This window comes from Heloderma suspectum, chromosome 14, assembly GCF_057233095.1.
Source record: "Heloderma suspectum isolate Gila_16-S chromosome 14, 16-S_ref, whole genome shotgun sequence".
In the NCBI taxonomy this organism is placed as follows: Eukaryota; Metazoa; Chordata; class Lepidosauria; order Squamata; family Helodermatidae; genus Heloderma; species Heloderma suspectum.
Genome location: NC_139471.1, coordinates 5902009 through 5918699, shown reverse-complemented (window position 1 = coordinate 5918699; position 16691 = coordinate 5902009). Strand labels below are relative to the sequence as shown.

Below are 16691 nucleotides of genomic sequence, written 5' to 3'. Positions count from 1 at the left end.
AATAATAAATAATATAGAAATAAATGAGAAGGCCTTTAAAATGCCGGAATTAACAGACTTTTTCAGCTGAAGCTGGGATAAGGTGGGGGGAAAGCAGCAGCAAAAACCTGGAGATCAAATGGGAGAACCGTGGATCTTTCTGCACCTGCTATTAGCTGTTGCTTTTTAATGCCGAAGAAAGAGTGAGATGTAGATATAACAATATTTGGCTAAGATCCCGTGCAAAACGAATGAGCAATACCTAAAGGAAAGTGAGCTTTTATTTTTCAAACTGCCTTCGGTCACCAGGCGTATTGTTTTAAAAAAATTTAGAAAGCCCCAACCACTCTGCCTCCTGGAATCTTGTCTGAATTTCTGGGGCTCGTGAGCAGATGAACAGGAAAAAACAGAGCTCCCAGTTTAAATATATTTTTGAATATTCTGTTGTTAGTCTTTCTATCTTTCATACATACACACATGTGTACGAAATGGTATTATATAGTATTGTTTCATATATATATATGCATATATATATACACACACACACACACACACACTATTTTATTCAATTATAACATGTAACTGAAATAGATTATATAATGCATACACACACCCCCACGAAATGTACCGCTGAAGGAAACCATAACTGTCCCCTGGGGGGCAGTGTGCCCTCATGAACAGATCTGCTCTCTTACATCCATCTCTGGAGATAAGAGAAGGTTCCATGACGGAAATGTTTCGCGGTGGTGCGGTGTGTGTTTCACAAAAACCACAGCTACCTCCCACGAGCACAAAAGACCAGGCAAGAAACGAAGCAAAGGAAAGAAGGAGGCAAAAAGAAAGAAGAGGCAGTGGATTAAAAGGAGGCGGCGGCGGTGAGCAGCGGTGGTACCTACTTCCAGGTAGTCCTTCATGGCCGTATCCAGCATCACTAAGTCGGTGAGGAAGGTGCCCAGGTAAGGGATGGTGCCTTGCATTACGCCCTGGGACAGGAAAACACCATTAAGGGAGCCACCGTGACAGCCTAAGAAGCCCAACATGCCATAGGGGGAGGGGTCGTAGCTTCGCAATAGAGCCTCTGCGTTGCACGCAAAGGTCCCCGGTTCAATCCCTGGCATCTCCGGGTTGGGCGAGGAAAGGACCCTGCCTGAATCCTGGAGAGCCATTGCTGCCAGTCAGCATTGACAATACCGGGCGAGGCAGGCCGGCCGTCTGGTTCAGCAGGAGGCAGCTTCACAGGAACGTAGGCAGCCATAACCAACTCACCATCTCCCGCTGCTGCTGCTGCCGTTTCTGGGCTCTCTTTGGGTTTATCTCTAGCGTGGCAAACTTGGAGGTCCCCTCCTGAATCCGCAAGAAAGCGAGAGAGACAAGGAAGAGCCGGCGGTGAGGGTTACACGCACAGCTTTACGTGAGACAATTAGAGCGACGAGCACTGAGCAAACAGGGTGCGTGGGGCCGGAAATCACCAATCGTCGCTTATGGCCCATGCCAGACAACCGACGCCTAGAAACAGGATGCAGGCTGAACGAGGGTCGACTCCACGTGTTGACGTGTGACCCGAACCCGAGATCCAGAGGAAAGTGTTGTTGGAGGGGTGTGTGTGTGTGTGTGTGTGTGTGTGAGAGAGAAACTTAGGAAGTCCCCACAAAGAAACCCCTCTCGCTATTTGTGACCCTTCCGTGGATCCATCCTCAACCAGAGATCACCTTTGGTTTTGTCCTTCTGCCAAGGATGCCCCCTGCTCACATCCTGGAGATTGGCAATTCATCCACCAGACCCTTAAACTAGGGACGTGGGAGGAAACTGCCTTACATTTTGTCAGGCTGCTCCTCCATATAGGATAGCCTCTACTGATCGGCAATGGCTCCCCCGTTCTAAAGGTCAAAGTGCCTCTCCCAGGGTTTAGTGACTGGCCAGAAGAGCTTTATGCTAAAATATGTGGGCATTTTTGGCCCTGCCCCTTTTGCTTTTGGCCCCCCCATCACTGGAATCCGGCCCCCGAGAGCTCCTCGAAAATTGATTTCGGCCCCCCAGCCGAGAGAGGTTTCCCACCCCTGCTCTATAGGCCTGGTACCAAAGCACTGCTTTCCGCACCAACGGAACAAACAAAAACCTGCCAAGCCGATCCAAAGATGGAGATGCTTGTCCGTTTGGCCGGTACCCGCAGAGGCACGACGTCAGAATGAGCCCCCTCAAAGTCTGGGCTCCCCTTTTCCGCTCCCGCTGCGGAAGCCCTGCCACAAGCTTCTCCAGATTTTCGCAGAGAAACAGAGGGAGGTTGCAGGGCAACGGCGGGGCACGCCCCGCTCACTAGTGGAGGCTGGCGACTTCGATGTCAGTGGGGTGGTGAATCCATGCCAGGCTTCAGTCAGGACTCTAAAGAAGTTCTCCAAGGTGCGGAGCACCTTTACCGTTCTGACTGAAACCCGGAGCGGATCCATCACCCCACTGACATCAGAGCCACCAGCCTCCACTGCCTCCCCACCCCCCGGTTGCAAGCCCCCAGTTTTGGGGACAGAAGGCAGCAGTCGATGTACAAAGGTAAAGGGCTGTTGCTACCGGCCGGGGTACGAGACGTGCTGCTGTGAGGGCATTTAAAGCGCCAAATGGACAACGCGGGGAACTTAGAGATAGCAGCGATTCAGGCAAACCCATCTCCGGCAGGGAGGGAGGGAGATAAGAGGAGGGAATCCCTTTGCTGACACACCAGCTCTCGTCCAGGCGTTCCCCTCCTCAACTTATCTCTCACCCTCACAAGGGATTCCTCAGCTGCCAGGCCTGGGAGACGCCCAGCCTCCGAAGCTATAAGCAGACAAGGGAGCCGTCAGGGCTCGGCCCTCTGAACCGCACCTGCCCCTCCTGGGATGGAAAACGTCTCCAGGAGCCTTTCCCCAGCCTGGCTCCCTCCAGCTGTTTTGGAATGCAACTCCCAGCCTGACCACTGGGCCAGGCTGGAAGGGGCTGATGGGAGTTGAAGTCCACGATACCTAGAGGGCACTGGATTGGGGAAAGCTGCTGTATAGGATCCAGGCAAGAGAAGCATGAGGTCAGACTCCTACGCCTTGAAATAGCCACCTGACAGGGAGAAATTCAACAGGGCAGCTCTTCCCACCCCTGCAAAGCAACACTGATTAGACTGGTGCCTGTTGGGAGCTGTTACAAGGCAAAGGGGCCCTACTGGGGCGGCAGAGAGGAGAACTGCTGTCTTATGTGGTGCTCTAGGTTGGAGCAAGGCTGTAAAATCCTCAGGACCAGGGGCCCAATCCAGCCCTCCTGGGGTCCAATAAGAAACGTAAGAAGAGCCCTGCTGCATCGGACCAGGGCTCCATCTCGTCCAGCACTGTGTTCACACAGCGGCCAATCAGCTGCCTGTGGGAAACCCATAAATAGGACATTTGGCCCTCAACTATCCCAAATCCAGCCCTTCAGGGTCCCAGACAGACAAGCCCCTTCCTCTTTCTCCCCAACCACCAACTGTTTGGCAGTTTCCCGATTTTGTGCAGTTTTTCCCGCTATTCTCCTAAGCTTTAGTTACCAACAGCAAGAGCTTGAAGCCAAAACATGCTGGCATTTTCGGTGTATTGGCCCCGCCAGCGAGCCTCCTGGAAGAGGCTTGCTGGATGGAACTCGTAACAGGAGCACGCCACGCTGCAACGCTTTGTTGCAGCTCCTGCTTGTTATATTAATAATTAACTGTTCATTCTGACTGTAATATAACCAGGACTGGGCAGATCTGGTCTGACAGGTAGAGTTGCAGTAGGTTGGCAAGGAGTTCCAACTCCCAATCATTTTAACATTTTTATCACTCTCTGAAAAAGGAAAAAGGATCACAGTCTCCTCCAAGGAAACCTGCTCCTCTCAGAGCGTAGCGTGGCCTGTTGCTATGGGCTTCCAAACGCAGGCAAACAAAACAGCCAACCGACATGCGACAGTCACGTGAGTCATGCTTCCAAAGAAAAGGAGGAAGCATGCTGAACACCGCTGCTTTCTTTTTGAAGGAACGGCAGCTGCACAAGAAAAAGAGGGGCTGTGGCTCAGTGTTTGAGCGCCCACTTTGCGCACAGAAAGTCCCAGGTTCAATCTCCGGCACTTTTCCAGGGAGGGTGGGGAAAGACACCCGTCTGGAACTACAGAGAGCTCCTGCCAGTAAATGCTGCAGCAGGAATAATGGTCTAACACAGCGTAAGGTAGCTTCCTATGTTCCTGTAATCCCATGATCCCATACGCCCGGTGTGGAGAAAGTGGATAGGAAGAGGGCTTTTTTCTCCCTCTCGTGCAAGACCAGAACCCAAAGGGGTCATCCCATGAAGCTGAATTCAGGACAGAGAACAGGAAGGGCTTCTTCACACGGCACATCATCGAACTATGGGCTTCGCTACTACAAGATGTAGTGGTGGCCACCAACTTGGAGGGCTTTAAAAGGGGATTAAAATGTCTGGAGGAGAAGGCTTTCAATGGCTACTGGTCCTGATGGCTATGTGCTACCTCCAGGACCAGAGGCAGTAAGCCTGTGTACACCAGTTGCTGGGGAACATGGGCGGGAGGGTGCTGTTGCGCTCATGTCCTGCTTGTGGGTTTCCCCTGGCAGCTGGCTGGCCACTGTGTGAACAGGATGCTGGGCTAGATGGACCCTGGGTCCGATCCAGCAGGGCTCTTAAATTCTTACTGTATGCGCAATCTGGACTGGGGCGCTGCACCAATTTCCTCCTGAAATCCCCCCCCCAGTTGCTATTTGCTTCCCAAAGAATACAATACAAACCACCTTCAGGCACAAACAGCTGTTCAGGGGGGACGGGGAGGGAATGTTTGTCGGAAAACTGGCATGGCCCTGGTGCAGATCAGCACGGCTGGTTTTCCTTCCAAAGAAAAGTGGCTAATTTAAGCACGCTTTTTAAAAAGTGTGATGGATGCAACATGCTGTCTGGCCCAATTCTCAAAGGGGATGTTGTTCTCTCCCTCCTTCTACCATGGCGCTTCCTTCTAGTTCATATCTAAAATTAACAGATATTTAGCCCTTCAGGGCAAAACTACTATAGAACAAAAATCAGGCAACGGATGCCAACAGATGTAGGCACACGCTTTTTTAAGCCTGGTCTTCCAGAATACTGATGGGTCATGAACTTGTTTATTTTCAGAAGCCATTTTGGCTCTAGTGCATTACTGGAAAAGGGAAACATTCTATCTTCCATGCTGCCAAATTGGAGGAAGAAAATACTAGAGACCGTGTGCATGTGTGTCATTGTCTAAGAATGGAGTGGGCTGTGTTTCATTCCGTTGTTAAAATTCTCACACACTTCATAAGAGAAACTCAGCCCTTCCTTCCGGATCCTCCAACAAGGCATCTATGCTGTGGCTTTGCTGAATCCAAATGCATTTATGTTTAACCCATGACTGGAGAAAAACCAGAGCTGATGACAGACTCACAAAAACATCTCTAAGGATGAAGACGCATGTAACATAGAGAGAAGTTTACAGCAGTGGGAATCTGGCTTCCTGGACAACAGATGAACAGATCAGCCAACTAAATACCAGCATTTGTGAGGGCTCAGACTCTAGCCAATCAGTGCTACGCAGAGCAGGTTATTACTGTAAAATTGCAAGCACCTGCCCTGCTGAAGCTCAGACCTGGAGAAGGAAAGGTTCATTTGGATTGAGTGCAGATTCCAAACCACCCCATCACTCTATCAGTGTTGCACCTGGCTTTACCCTAAGTGGTTAACCATTCCCATTAACCAATTACCCTGCCTAGGCCTATCCTAGGTTAGTGCAATAGCTGTGACAGCTTCTAGGCATTACACAGACAAATGGATCAAACTGATGTGGGCTGCAGACACCTTACCTTAATGAGGAGCTCTCGGCTCAGTGAGTGGTTATTCTCGTCCGAGAAGATTTCCGATAGCTCGTGGAAAGTACGGAAGCTCTCCCTATGGAGGGAAGAATGAGAGTAATCCATTAAAAAAATGAACTCCTGCCCTGTTTTATGGTTTTCACACCAAAAACGCAGAATGTGTTTCATTTAGTCGGTCGACTTTTCTTTATTTTTTAAAATAAATTTATTTACTACACTTATATGGGGTTCCCAGGGGTCTAAAGCCAAGACCACAAAAGAGAAATAATCCTCAACCAAAACAAAACTAAGAAACAATACAGAAGTCAAGAACAACAGATTGTACTACAACAATTTTTCACGCCGTTTCTTTTCACTTGGAACTGAATCAAATGTTTAAATGTTGAAAATGCAGAAACGTATCAACACGGCATCTTGCAAGAAGGGTCTCGTTTCGTAAATAATGTGTTGGTTTGGGGGGTTTGCACTCTAAACATTTTAGTTTAGTTTTAAAATGATTTGAATGCATACGAGCAATAGTAAACAGAGTCATAGTAAACATGTCGTGCTATGTAATAATAGACTGGGTTGGATCCAGAAGCAGCCTCTGTGAAAGTAAGGGCTCTGCTCACGGACGGTCCCTCTGTCCGATTTTGGGGGATCCCCCCTCCCCATACCATCAGCAGGGTCTCTTGATTCTCTGTGGAGCATTTTCAGGGGGCCGGAGGGGCTGCCATGAGAAGGAAGGAAAGGGGAAGTCCGTTTTTGTCGGTGCAGGTGGTCCAGCATAAAGCTGGATCCAACCCCCCCAGTCCTGACTCCTTTATTTTTTCTTGGGGTCTCCCCTCCACTCCAATGCTGCAGTATCAGGTACCCCCATCCAATTAACCTGCCCAGTATTTTTTCCAACAGGGTTCTTCAGGGTGGGGGGGAGAGGCTGTTGTTTTTTTCTTACAAGCTCATCAGGGGTTCCTCAGTTTGAAGTTCAGTAATGGCAGGAAAATGGCCCCCAAAAGAAAGCTTCTGTGTTAACACACAAGGGGACCCACAGTGCATAAACACGCGTGCGCGCACACACACGCCAGTTCTCCCGAACTCACCGCGACACCTCGTCCCACGTCTTCTTCAGCCTATGAACTGCATTGCACTGCAGGGCCGAGAGAATGGCTCGGAGGGAAGAGAAATTCTTTAAGATCCGGCATTCCTGGAAGAAGGCAAAAAAGGAGTCAACAGTAGCTAAGAGGATGAAAGACGGAGATGCACACACTCGCAAAATCCCCTCACAGGTGAGGGAGAAGACTTCTGTTTCCTGGAATCTCTGCCAAATGTCCTACTGCCATTTTATTCCTGGCACTGTTTGCCTCCTGCAATTATACATGTCAGATTTGCATGCAGGTAACCCAAATGTTTCAAGCCAAAGGAATTGCAAATTCAGTCTTACGAGCATTTCCTCACTTTGCATAAAGGATTCTGATCATTCGCGCTCAAGGACTGCGGGACTGGAAAGGCATGCGATTTGAGGCTATGGAGAGCCATGAAACAGCAGCCAAGAACTATACAAGATGCCGCTGGCGTTCAATCCCCTTAGCAGCCGCAATTCCTACTTAATCTTCTTCTACCTTGTAGGGCTTGGCCTACATATGCAGGAGAACGGGGCGGCAGAGAAGACAACGCTCACTTTACACTTCAGATGTGCTCACATTTTTTTGTAATGCTCCCCTATGTAAAATCCTCCCCGCAAATAGAAAGCCAGCACATCAGGAAGAGAGGCTCTAATCTACCACAGCCCACTTCCCTGCTGTGCTAGTTTTGTTCCTGCAAGAAGGCTTGTACACAAATGCAATTTCCCGCACCTGCGTCCCGAAAGGGTACAGACGGCTTTGCTGCAGGCGCGTTGAACCTCTTTCAGCCCAAGGGCCAAATTTCATTTCTGAGAAGCTCTCAGAGGCGCTTCTCAGAGCTCTCAGTGGTGGGCGGGACAAAGGCCAAAGGGGTGGGGCCGAAACCAACAAAAAATCCACCATCTCCGCTTAAAGCTCTTGTAGCCAGTAATTAAGCCTTAGGAGAGGCATTTCAACCCTTTAGAATGGGGGAAAACATGCAAAAAGCTGGGAAAACACCAAAGCCGTGGGGGGGGCGAGGGGGGGGCAGGAGAAGAGGCGTGGCCATCTGGGAACCCCTGGAGGCCGGATAGGGACCTCAGGCGGGATGGATTTGGCCCACAGGCTTGAGGATCGACACGCCTACTCTACTGTGTGCACCGGCCTACGAATTCACTGCATTATGTTTTCAACTTTTTATTTGCATCCTAGAGGACTAGAAATTTGTTTTTATTTTTTAAAGAAAAGGTTCTGGAGATGCCACATTCCAGAGTCCCAGCTCTGCCACCTCAAATCACAATACAGTTGGAGGGCTGGGTTGTGGGAGGGAAGGCTACAGGTAAGCCACGTACCCGAGCGACTTCGATCCAGCGCTCCACCACCTTGGCTCTCTGCTGCGGCTTCAGGGTCCGGTCCCCGAGGCAGGTTGTGATGACACAGTTGGTGACGCTATTGAACTGAGAGACAGTGGCCCGGATGGTGGGGGCCAGGTGTTCCTTGCCTTTCTTGTCCCGCTGGGACCAAATGCAGCCCAGACAGTGATAAGGCACCACCTTCTTAAAGAGCTCCTGCAACGGGGAGACAGAGAGCCAGTGCAGGGAAATGGGCCATCAGAAGGGCAGGGCATGAGGATTGGTGCGGGCAGCACGCACGAGCAGAAACCAAGACACTCACAGCATCCATCAGCGTGAACTGTTCAGCTGCCATCTCTGGAGAGAAGGTGAGAAAATCCAGCCTGCCTTCGCTCAGCCCGTTCTCCTCGTCTAGCCGAAGGGTGCAGCTGGTGTGGTCCACAGCTGGGAGGGATGGAATCAAGGCACACTCAGTGATTGGCTGCAAGCACAGCGGGCTTCTGAGAACCCCCTCCCTCTGCCCACCTAAATCCATGGGGCACTGTGAGGCACTTGGAAGATTTGGGCCCCAGGCCCATAGGACACACTCAGTGGAATTACTAGGATCCATTTAAATTTCACAGGAGGCAAAGCCCGTCCACTCATTTCTCACCCACATCAGCTCAAATAAAACAAATCATTCTGTTCATTTGCACCCCACCCCCCAGATCATCCCAAACCACTGGAAAAATGGTGCTTTGCACAGTTACAAGATGGGGGATACTTGGCTCAACAATACTACAAGCGAGAAGGATCTTGGAATTGTTGTAGATCACAAGCTGAATATGAGCCAACAGTGGGATGTGGCTGCAAAAAAGGCAAATGCTATTTTGGGCTAAATGAATAGAGATATAGCTTCCAAATCCCACAAAGTACTAGTTCCCCTGTACTCAGCACTGCTTAGGCCTCATCTGGAGTACTGTGTCCAGTTCTGGGCACCACACTTCAAGAAGGATGCAGACAAAGTGGACAGGGTTCAGAGGAGGGCAACAAAGATGATCAGGGGACTGGAAACAAAGCCCTGTGAGGAGAGGCTGAAAGAACTGGGCATGTTCAGCCTTGAGAAGAGAAGACTGAGGGGAGATAGGCCAGCACTCCTCATGGACTTGAAAGGTTGTCCCAGAGAGGAAGGCCAGGATCTCTTCTTGATTATCCCAGAGTGCAGGACACAGAATAATGGGCTCAAGTGACAGGAAGCCAGATTCCGGCTGAACATCAGGATAAACCTCCTGACTGCTAGAGCAATACGACAATGGAACCGATTACCTGGGGAGGTGGTGGGCTCCCCCACACTGGAGGCATTTGCGACGAGGCTGGACAGCCACTTGTCAAGGATGCTCTGACTCGGATTCCTGCCTTGAGCAGGGGGTTGGACTCGATGGCCTTGTAGGCCCCTTCCAACCCTACCATTCTATGATTCTGTGATTCTTCTAAGCTGAATTGCCATGCAGGGTAAGATCGGCAGGTGCTGCATTGCAGCAGCCGGGAAGCAGAGAGTCACCTTTCCCTCCCCAGCTGCAACTCCCCTTGAAAACTGCCCCCAACATGGCAACCTTGATTTGAGAAAAACAGCCTTCCATTGATACTGAAGGACGCAGTGTGCCATCTTTATTTATTTATTCACTAAATTTATATAACAGATACGAGCTTGTTCTGCAAATTTGTTAAAACTTGCCGTGCTTGTTTGCTAAACTTGCTATACACATCCGTTAAACGTCTTGCGCGCACGTGTCAAGCGCACGCGCCACGCCAACTTGCCTCAAAGGAGGCGGCACTGGAAGAAGAAACCAAACCAAGAACGCGATCGGGCCAAAATCGCCGCCACACGAGAGGGCGCTCGCTGGTTCCTCAGGAGCCCTCCAAGCCCGCAGGCGGGGTGGCACCAATTCCTGGCCCTCCGAGCGCGGCACTCACCTTCCGCCTCCGCCTCGGCACGCTCCTGGTGCTGGAACTGGGTGAACAGGATGCGTGCGCGCCGCTCCAGGTCCGACCCGGGAATGTTGAGGCGCACGTAGATGATGAGCTGCTTGAGGCAGGCGAAGTCTGGCGGCTTGCGGAAGTCCTCTGAGTATTGATCCAGCCAGGCCCCCAGGATGGAAGAGATGGTGCTGAGGACGAGAGAGGGAGGCGGTTGGGCCGACTCCAGAAACCAGGCCAACCGGTGCAGACAGGGTTGGGCTGTTACCCTCTAGGGCAGCAGTGCAGAAACTCAGCCGGAGGGCCGCATTCCATTGCAAAAGACTCTCGGGGGCTGCATTCCAGTGATGGGTGGGCAAAGGGGGTGTGGCCAACATATCAGCATATTTTAGCTGAAAGTTTGCGTGTGGCCAACATATCAGCATATTTTAGCTGAAAGTTTGCGTGTGGCCAACATATCAGCATATTTTAGCTGAAAGTTTGCGTGTGGCCAACATATCAGCATATTTTAGCTGAAAGTTTGCGTGTGCACCCTCTCCCGCTAAATCATTTTTCATCCGAGTATGCAGAGAAAGGCGTAATCAAGAACCACAGGGACCTCATAATGATCCAAAGTACACCTGCAAGGGGAACCATCCGGAACTGTCAGGAATGAATCTGAGTGTGTGGAGATGGCTGGCAGCTCAGATTCAGAATGGGAACAGCCAGAACAGAGGGAGGTGCCCTCCCCAGGGAGCCCAAATACAGCGAGACGTTCTTCCCAAGACCCTGACACACAGATGGCCCAGGCTGAACAGCTCCCCCATTCCTCCACCACAAGAACTCGAGTTTCAGAGGAGGGCAAGGGGTGTGACTTGAGGGACACTAGGGTCCGTCGCAGAGTGAAGAGGGAAAAGTTTGGGGCACGGTTCAGACGCTCCACCAGGTCGGCCACTTGTGGAAGCCAGCGTAGGAGGGAGCCACCCTAAGGGAGAGGCATCCCTGCAAAGCCAGTCTGGCTGTGAAGTTCTTGCCCAGACTGTGGCAACTTTCCTATCTTCCACTTCCTATCCTCTACTGATATTCATAGATGTATGGATTAGCTGGTCCACTGCAGTCTGAGAGTTTCTTAGAATTTTCATCTGTAATGAAGCTAGTCATTAACCAATAAAGTAATGTTGGCCTGGAGCTTTGTGTCCTGGAGTGTGTTGATTGCGAAGGAAGAGGACGGAGGAACTTGACACCAAACCTAGGGGTAAAACCATCCAGTAGCCTCTGAATCCTTAACTGTGGGAACAAAATGTCTTGCTGGCTAGAAACTTGAGGAAGGGACCAAAGGCAAGCTCCACCCCTTTCACAGCCAAGGGGCCAAGCACTTACTTTTTCAACTCCTGTCTCTCATCCACGGCGTGCCGGGGGTGCTCTCCGTTTGCCTGCAGGTGGAGCTTCCCATATCTAAAAGGACCAGAGAAAGCCAATTCGCTTTGCATGCGCCTTCAAGACATTCACGATAGCTTCCAAGCAACTGACAGTGGTGCACATGGCGGTGATCCCATTTTATACTCACAACAACCCTGCGAGGAAGGCTCAGGCTGAAAGACAGCGGCTGTCCCAGGCTCAGCCAGCGAGATTTCCCAAATTTAGGATTCCTGGGGCACACGGCAGTCTTACCCCTGGAGGTTCTGGAGCAGGAGTCTAATTTGTCGCCCTCCAAGTGTTTTAGCCTACAACAGCCCTAGCCAGCATTGTCGATGGTGAGGACTTATGGGAGTTGGAGGCACTGTACACCGCCCACAGAACTTCAAGTACTGGGCGGTTTAAAAGTTTAGAAATAATTTTAAAAAACTAAACGACTATCTGCAGAGCGATAACTTGTCCACTTCTGTTTCGGAGCATTTGGAGTAAGAAACACCCGCCTTCCAAGAAATTCACCTGTATTCATGCCTGAGTTCCTGATCCTATCAGGGATTCATTCAGGAACACGGCAGGCAACCTTCACTTCAGGAGGGTGCTTTTAAAAATAATAATTGTTGTTATTATTATTATTATTGTTGTTGTTGTTGTTATTATTATTATTATTTCTTATGGCACACTACTAGTTCTCTCACTGCGTATGGTTTGGAAATTACTTCTCTCCACATCACCAGGGAATAATATTAAATAAAAGAGATCCAACATTGATCCTATCAACAATATAATATTGTTTTTTCTTGTTGCGTCTAATGACATCATTGGTGTATTTTTATCCTGATCGTAAGCCTCCTTGGATACATTAGAGAAAAGCATGACATGCAAATTTGAATACTCAATACAAAAAATAAAATAAACCACTGTAAAAATGACAAGCAGGGTTTTGCAAGAAGACCAGGCTCTGCCGACCCCTGCCCCCCAAATCCCTCTTTCTTTCTCTCTCTTTTTAATTGCCAGTGCAATTTCGAACCCAATACTCTTTGAAGGGAAAATGGCATCTGAAGTCAAACGAAGGCACTTCTGTCTGAAAGTAACCTCGTGTCTAGAGCTCTCCCCACATCAAGGCAGAGCAACTGCTCAAACAGACTACGCTGGCTGGGAATGCTAGGAGTTGTAGTCCAACACAGCTGCTGGCTGCCAGGTTGGAGAAGGCATGTCTGAAGACTGACCCTACAACAGGGGTGTTGAGCCTCTTTCAGCACGACGGCCAAATTCTATGTCAGAGAAGCTCTCGGGGGCCATGCCCCATCAGTGGGCGGGGCCAGCGGCAAAGGGGCGGGGCCTAAACTACCAGCATATTTTAGCTTTACGTTCTTCTTGCCAGTAACCTAGGAGAGGCGTTTCTGCCTTTTCGAATGGGGAAACAGGTGGACAAAAGCCAGAAAACCGCCAGACAGTAGGTTGTCGTCGGGGGACCAGGAGCCACCCGCTGACGCAGGGAAGAGGGTGTGGCCATCTGCGAAAGACTAGAGGCCCGGATCTCCTCCCTGGGCCCGAGGTTCAACACCCCTGCTCTCTAGCACAGTAACCCATCCCCTTCCCCAGAATTCCCAAGGGCGCAGGAGAGACAAGGATTACCGGTTCAAGAGGAGGTCCAGCACTTGCTTGGTGGTGGCAAAGGCCCGGTAGGTGCACAGGAAGATGGTGACGTACGTGGAGTCGTTGCCTTTGAACGCCGAGACCAGGTACTCCACCAGCTTCTCGAGGGTCCCGGCTTTGATGGTCCGCACCTTACACGTCTCGTAGAGGTTTAAGGCCGACTCGTTCTCAAACTGCAACGGGACGGACAACGATGTAGGCCGCAGTTCCAAGTGCAGCAGCACTGCAGCGGGGCGGGGCGGCTCTTTCAGCCCGAGGACCGCGCTGCATTTCAGAGCAGCTCTCGGGGGCCGCATTCGGGTGGTGGGCGGGGGCAAAGGCAAAAGGGGAGGGGCCAAAATTACCAAAAATAACAGCATCTTTGAGCTTTTTACCAGTCCTTAACCCTTGGGAGAGGCATTTCAGACTTTCAGAACGGGGGAAACCTGCACAAAAAAGGCAGGAAAGCACCAAACGATCGGTGGTTGAGGGAAAGAGCCGCGGCAATCTACGGAACTGCAGAAGACTGGACTGGGACCCTAGGCGGCCAGATTTAGCCCCTGGGGCTGACCCCAGACATAAGCAATTATTAGGGTGCCTATGTTCTCTATTAGCTTCCAAAATACCTTACAACCAGGGCTAACTCTGACCTTTCTCTCCTGCCTCAAGAGACAAAAATAAGATGAGTTCAGTAACCTGTATACATTAAGGGAGGGAGGCATTTTCATTTGATTTCTTTATATATTTACTAAAATGTACATGCTTTCACTGGTTTTGAGCAATTAAAATTTGGCCTCTGCTAGCTGTGAGGAGGGGAAAGAGAGCAGACCATTAAGGCCCAACTCCCACCACAGGATATTTGACGCTTTAAAAAAAAATCAAGTTTCTAGCCCACATAGTGACAAAGACAGAATTGAAAAGTAATGCCTGGAGAGGACGTAGAAGTGGTAAAAGCAGCTGACTGAGTTTAGTGGGGAACTGGGGTGGAACTTCAGTGCCCTGGACAGAAGAAGCTGAATAAATCATGTCTACAAATCTGTGCAATTTGTACAGGTGTAAAATTCAGATTTTCATCTTGCTCACCCCCTTAATTCTCTTTATAAAGAGCAGGATGGCCTCCCACCCCTCCAAGCGCAGCTCACAATTTTCAAAATGTTTTTAAATGCCTTTCTTATGAGCAGGTCCAAGGCCGATCCTTTCATGCAAACAAATTGCTCTCCCTTTTCCTTTTGTGTCGTTTTTCCGGTTGTTTTGGGGGGGATGGGGGGGGAATAAAAGCAGAGCAGGGGGCATTCAAGTGTCCAAGTTTCTCCGTAGCTGTCGGGAGAAGCAACAAATGGATTGCAATGAGACCAGACAGCCGGAAAATACCAATAATAATAGAAAAATTCCTTCGTCGCATTCCAGCATTTCTCCCCCCTGATGCGACAACGCAGAAGTCTGAACATATCAACCACCGGTGGGGCTGAAGGTAAGCAACATGAAAAGTGTGTTGGCCTGACGCCATGAGCCGTCTGCAATCAGGGCAGCGTCAGCTGAACTGCCACCCTGGATTTTTAACCTCTTGCTCTCCAGGAACAGAAGGCCCCACCCTACGAAGTGACGTTTGCACGCGGGGTTAAAGTGCGCTGGCATGCACGCGCATGAAAAACTATCTGGGAGTCACATTGGGTTGAGTTCTTGCACCAAAACGATTAAGAGAATGGACTGTGAACCAGGAAGATCCAAGCTTGAAGTGTTGTTGCTGCCATTTGCTCACGAGCAGGCCTTTACATATAGCCCAACCTTGTATTGAACACCTTGCCTGGTTGCCACTGGCGACTGACAGTTCTGTGCAGGCGAGTAAGCAAGCTGGTTGAGGAGGAACAGATTGCTCCACTCCTCATCCACTGGGAAGAAGATTTTTTTTTCCCATTTATTATTCCTGGTTAAGAGACTGGAGCCTGTGTCTTCCATGTTACTAGCCTCTTAGTAGGCTAGTAAATAATTTTGCAGGCTAGTCACTTTTGTGGGCTTATTTACAAGGCTGATATATAGATCTTTTCACACATTCAGTGAAAATGTGGTGGTCAGGGAGAGAATTGGGACTGTGTCCACTGTTCCTGTTTGCAGTTTTCATAGTCTTAATCAGGGCTGGAGAACATTTCCAGAGCTCCAGATGAATGTGTGGAGGCCAAGAATGGGAACAGAGAACGTGATCCTAAATTCTCTTCTTTTTCGACCTTCTGTGTGTTAACCAAGTGTGTGAAAAGAGCCTCTATTTCCCTCAGCCTCCGTTTCCCCATCTGCACAGCAAGGGTACTAATCCTGGCCTGCTCTACAGGACTGTTGTGGGGCTTGGAACACTCCAAAGTATAGAAATAAGTGGTGTTACAATTGTCCCCAAACCCAAACAGCGGCTTATTCCTAAATCGACCAGCCCTCACCTTATATACTGTTTTCACAGCTGTGTTTGAACTGGTTGGTTGTTTTTAAAACCTCTCACATCTTTTCGATCACATAACACCAAGCCCCATTATATTCAGAAGGTTTTCCGCTAGCTTAGAAACACCGCACCCTCCATTCTCTAACCGGGAAGAGGCCAAATACCCAAGAGAAGCAGTCAGATGCTATCTTTCCCAAGGGCAAACATGACATTCATCAGAGCTGCCCGTATTCTACCACATGAAACTGGAATGGATCACAGCCAAGAATCTCAGCTTTTTGATGGACTGATTGATTGAATCTATATACTGCCCAACTGGAGCAATTTGCAATAATTAAAAACACCCCCCCCCCAATAAAATAACAACCAAAACATTATAAAAATATTAAAACATCAAACGTATTAATATCTACCTCCAAGCCACACGCCATCTCTACTACTCAGAGACTTGCTAATAATAATACTTGCTGTTTATGTAAACATATGTCAAATGTTCAAGCTGCCTCATATTCTCTTAGGAACGCATACAACAACCCTGTAAGGTTGGCCAGTATTACTATTCCCATACCGCAGCTGAGGAATGTGACACACAGAAAGCGGCCCCATGTTTATGGAACACTCTCCCCAAGTAAGTTCACCTGGTGCCAAAACCATCATGGTTTTGGTGTTAAGCAAATATATATATTTATTTTCCTGGATTCTGGGACATTTTTTTTGGCCCAATTGCGGCGGGGTGCTTTTGTTGTTTTCATTCTAGGCTGTCAAGTGGGGATGATTTTGTTACTGGGGATAAAAATTTTCCTACTGCATTGTTTTTAGATTACGTTTTTATGGTGTTTATTTTTATTTGTATTACTGGGCTGGTTTATATTGACTTGGTTTTTTCCCCGTTATATTAATTATGGATTTCTGTATTTGTGTGTGGAAGTCGCTTTGAGGCTGATTTTTACGGTGGGAAGGGACACATAAAGTTTAACAATAATAATAAATTAAATAATAATGATGATTAATAAATGATTGTG

The 16691-nt window shown here is 49.2% G+C and overlaps 1 protein-coding gene across 1 annotated transcript in view; it reads right to left on the bottom strand.

Moving 5' to 3' along the window:
- The window catches only part of RALGDS (ral guanine nucleotide dissociation stimulator), a 79327-nt gene that overhangs the window by 10633 nt on the left and 52003 nt on the right, over nucleotides 1-16691 (bottom strand). The window contains exons 5-13 of the mRNA XM_084821330.1: nucleotides 13245-13438; nucleotides 11577-11651; nucleotides 10215-10408; nucleotides 8584-8705; nucleotides 8262-8477; nucleotides 6910-7013; nucleotides 5822-5906; nucleotides 1246-1323; nucleotides 876-962 (exon numbers count right to left, since the gene is read on the bottom strand). Coding sequence (XP_084677456.1) covers nucleotides 876-962; nucleotides 1246-1323; nucleotides 5822-5906; nucleotides 6910-7013; nucleotides 8262-8477; nucleotides 8584-8705; nucleotides 10215-10408; nucleotides 11577-11651; nucleotides 13245-13438 — 1155 coding nt within the window. The remainder of the gene's footprint in view (nucleotides 1-875; nucleotides 963-1245; nucleotides 1324-5821; nucleotides 5907-6909; nucleotides 7014-8261; nucleotides 8478-8583; nucleotides 8706-10214; nucleotides 10409-11576; nucleotides 11652-13244; nucleotides 13439-16691) is intronic.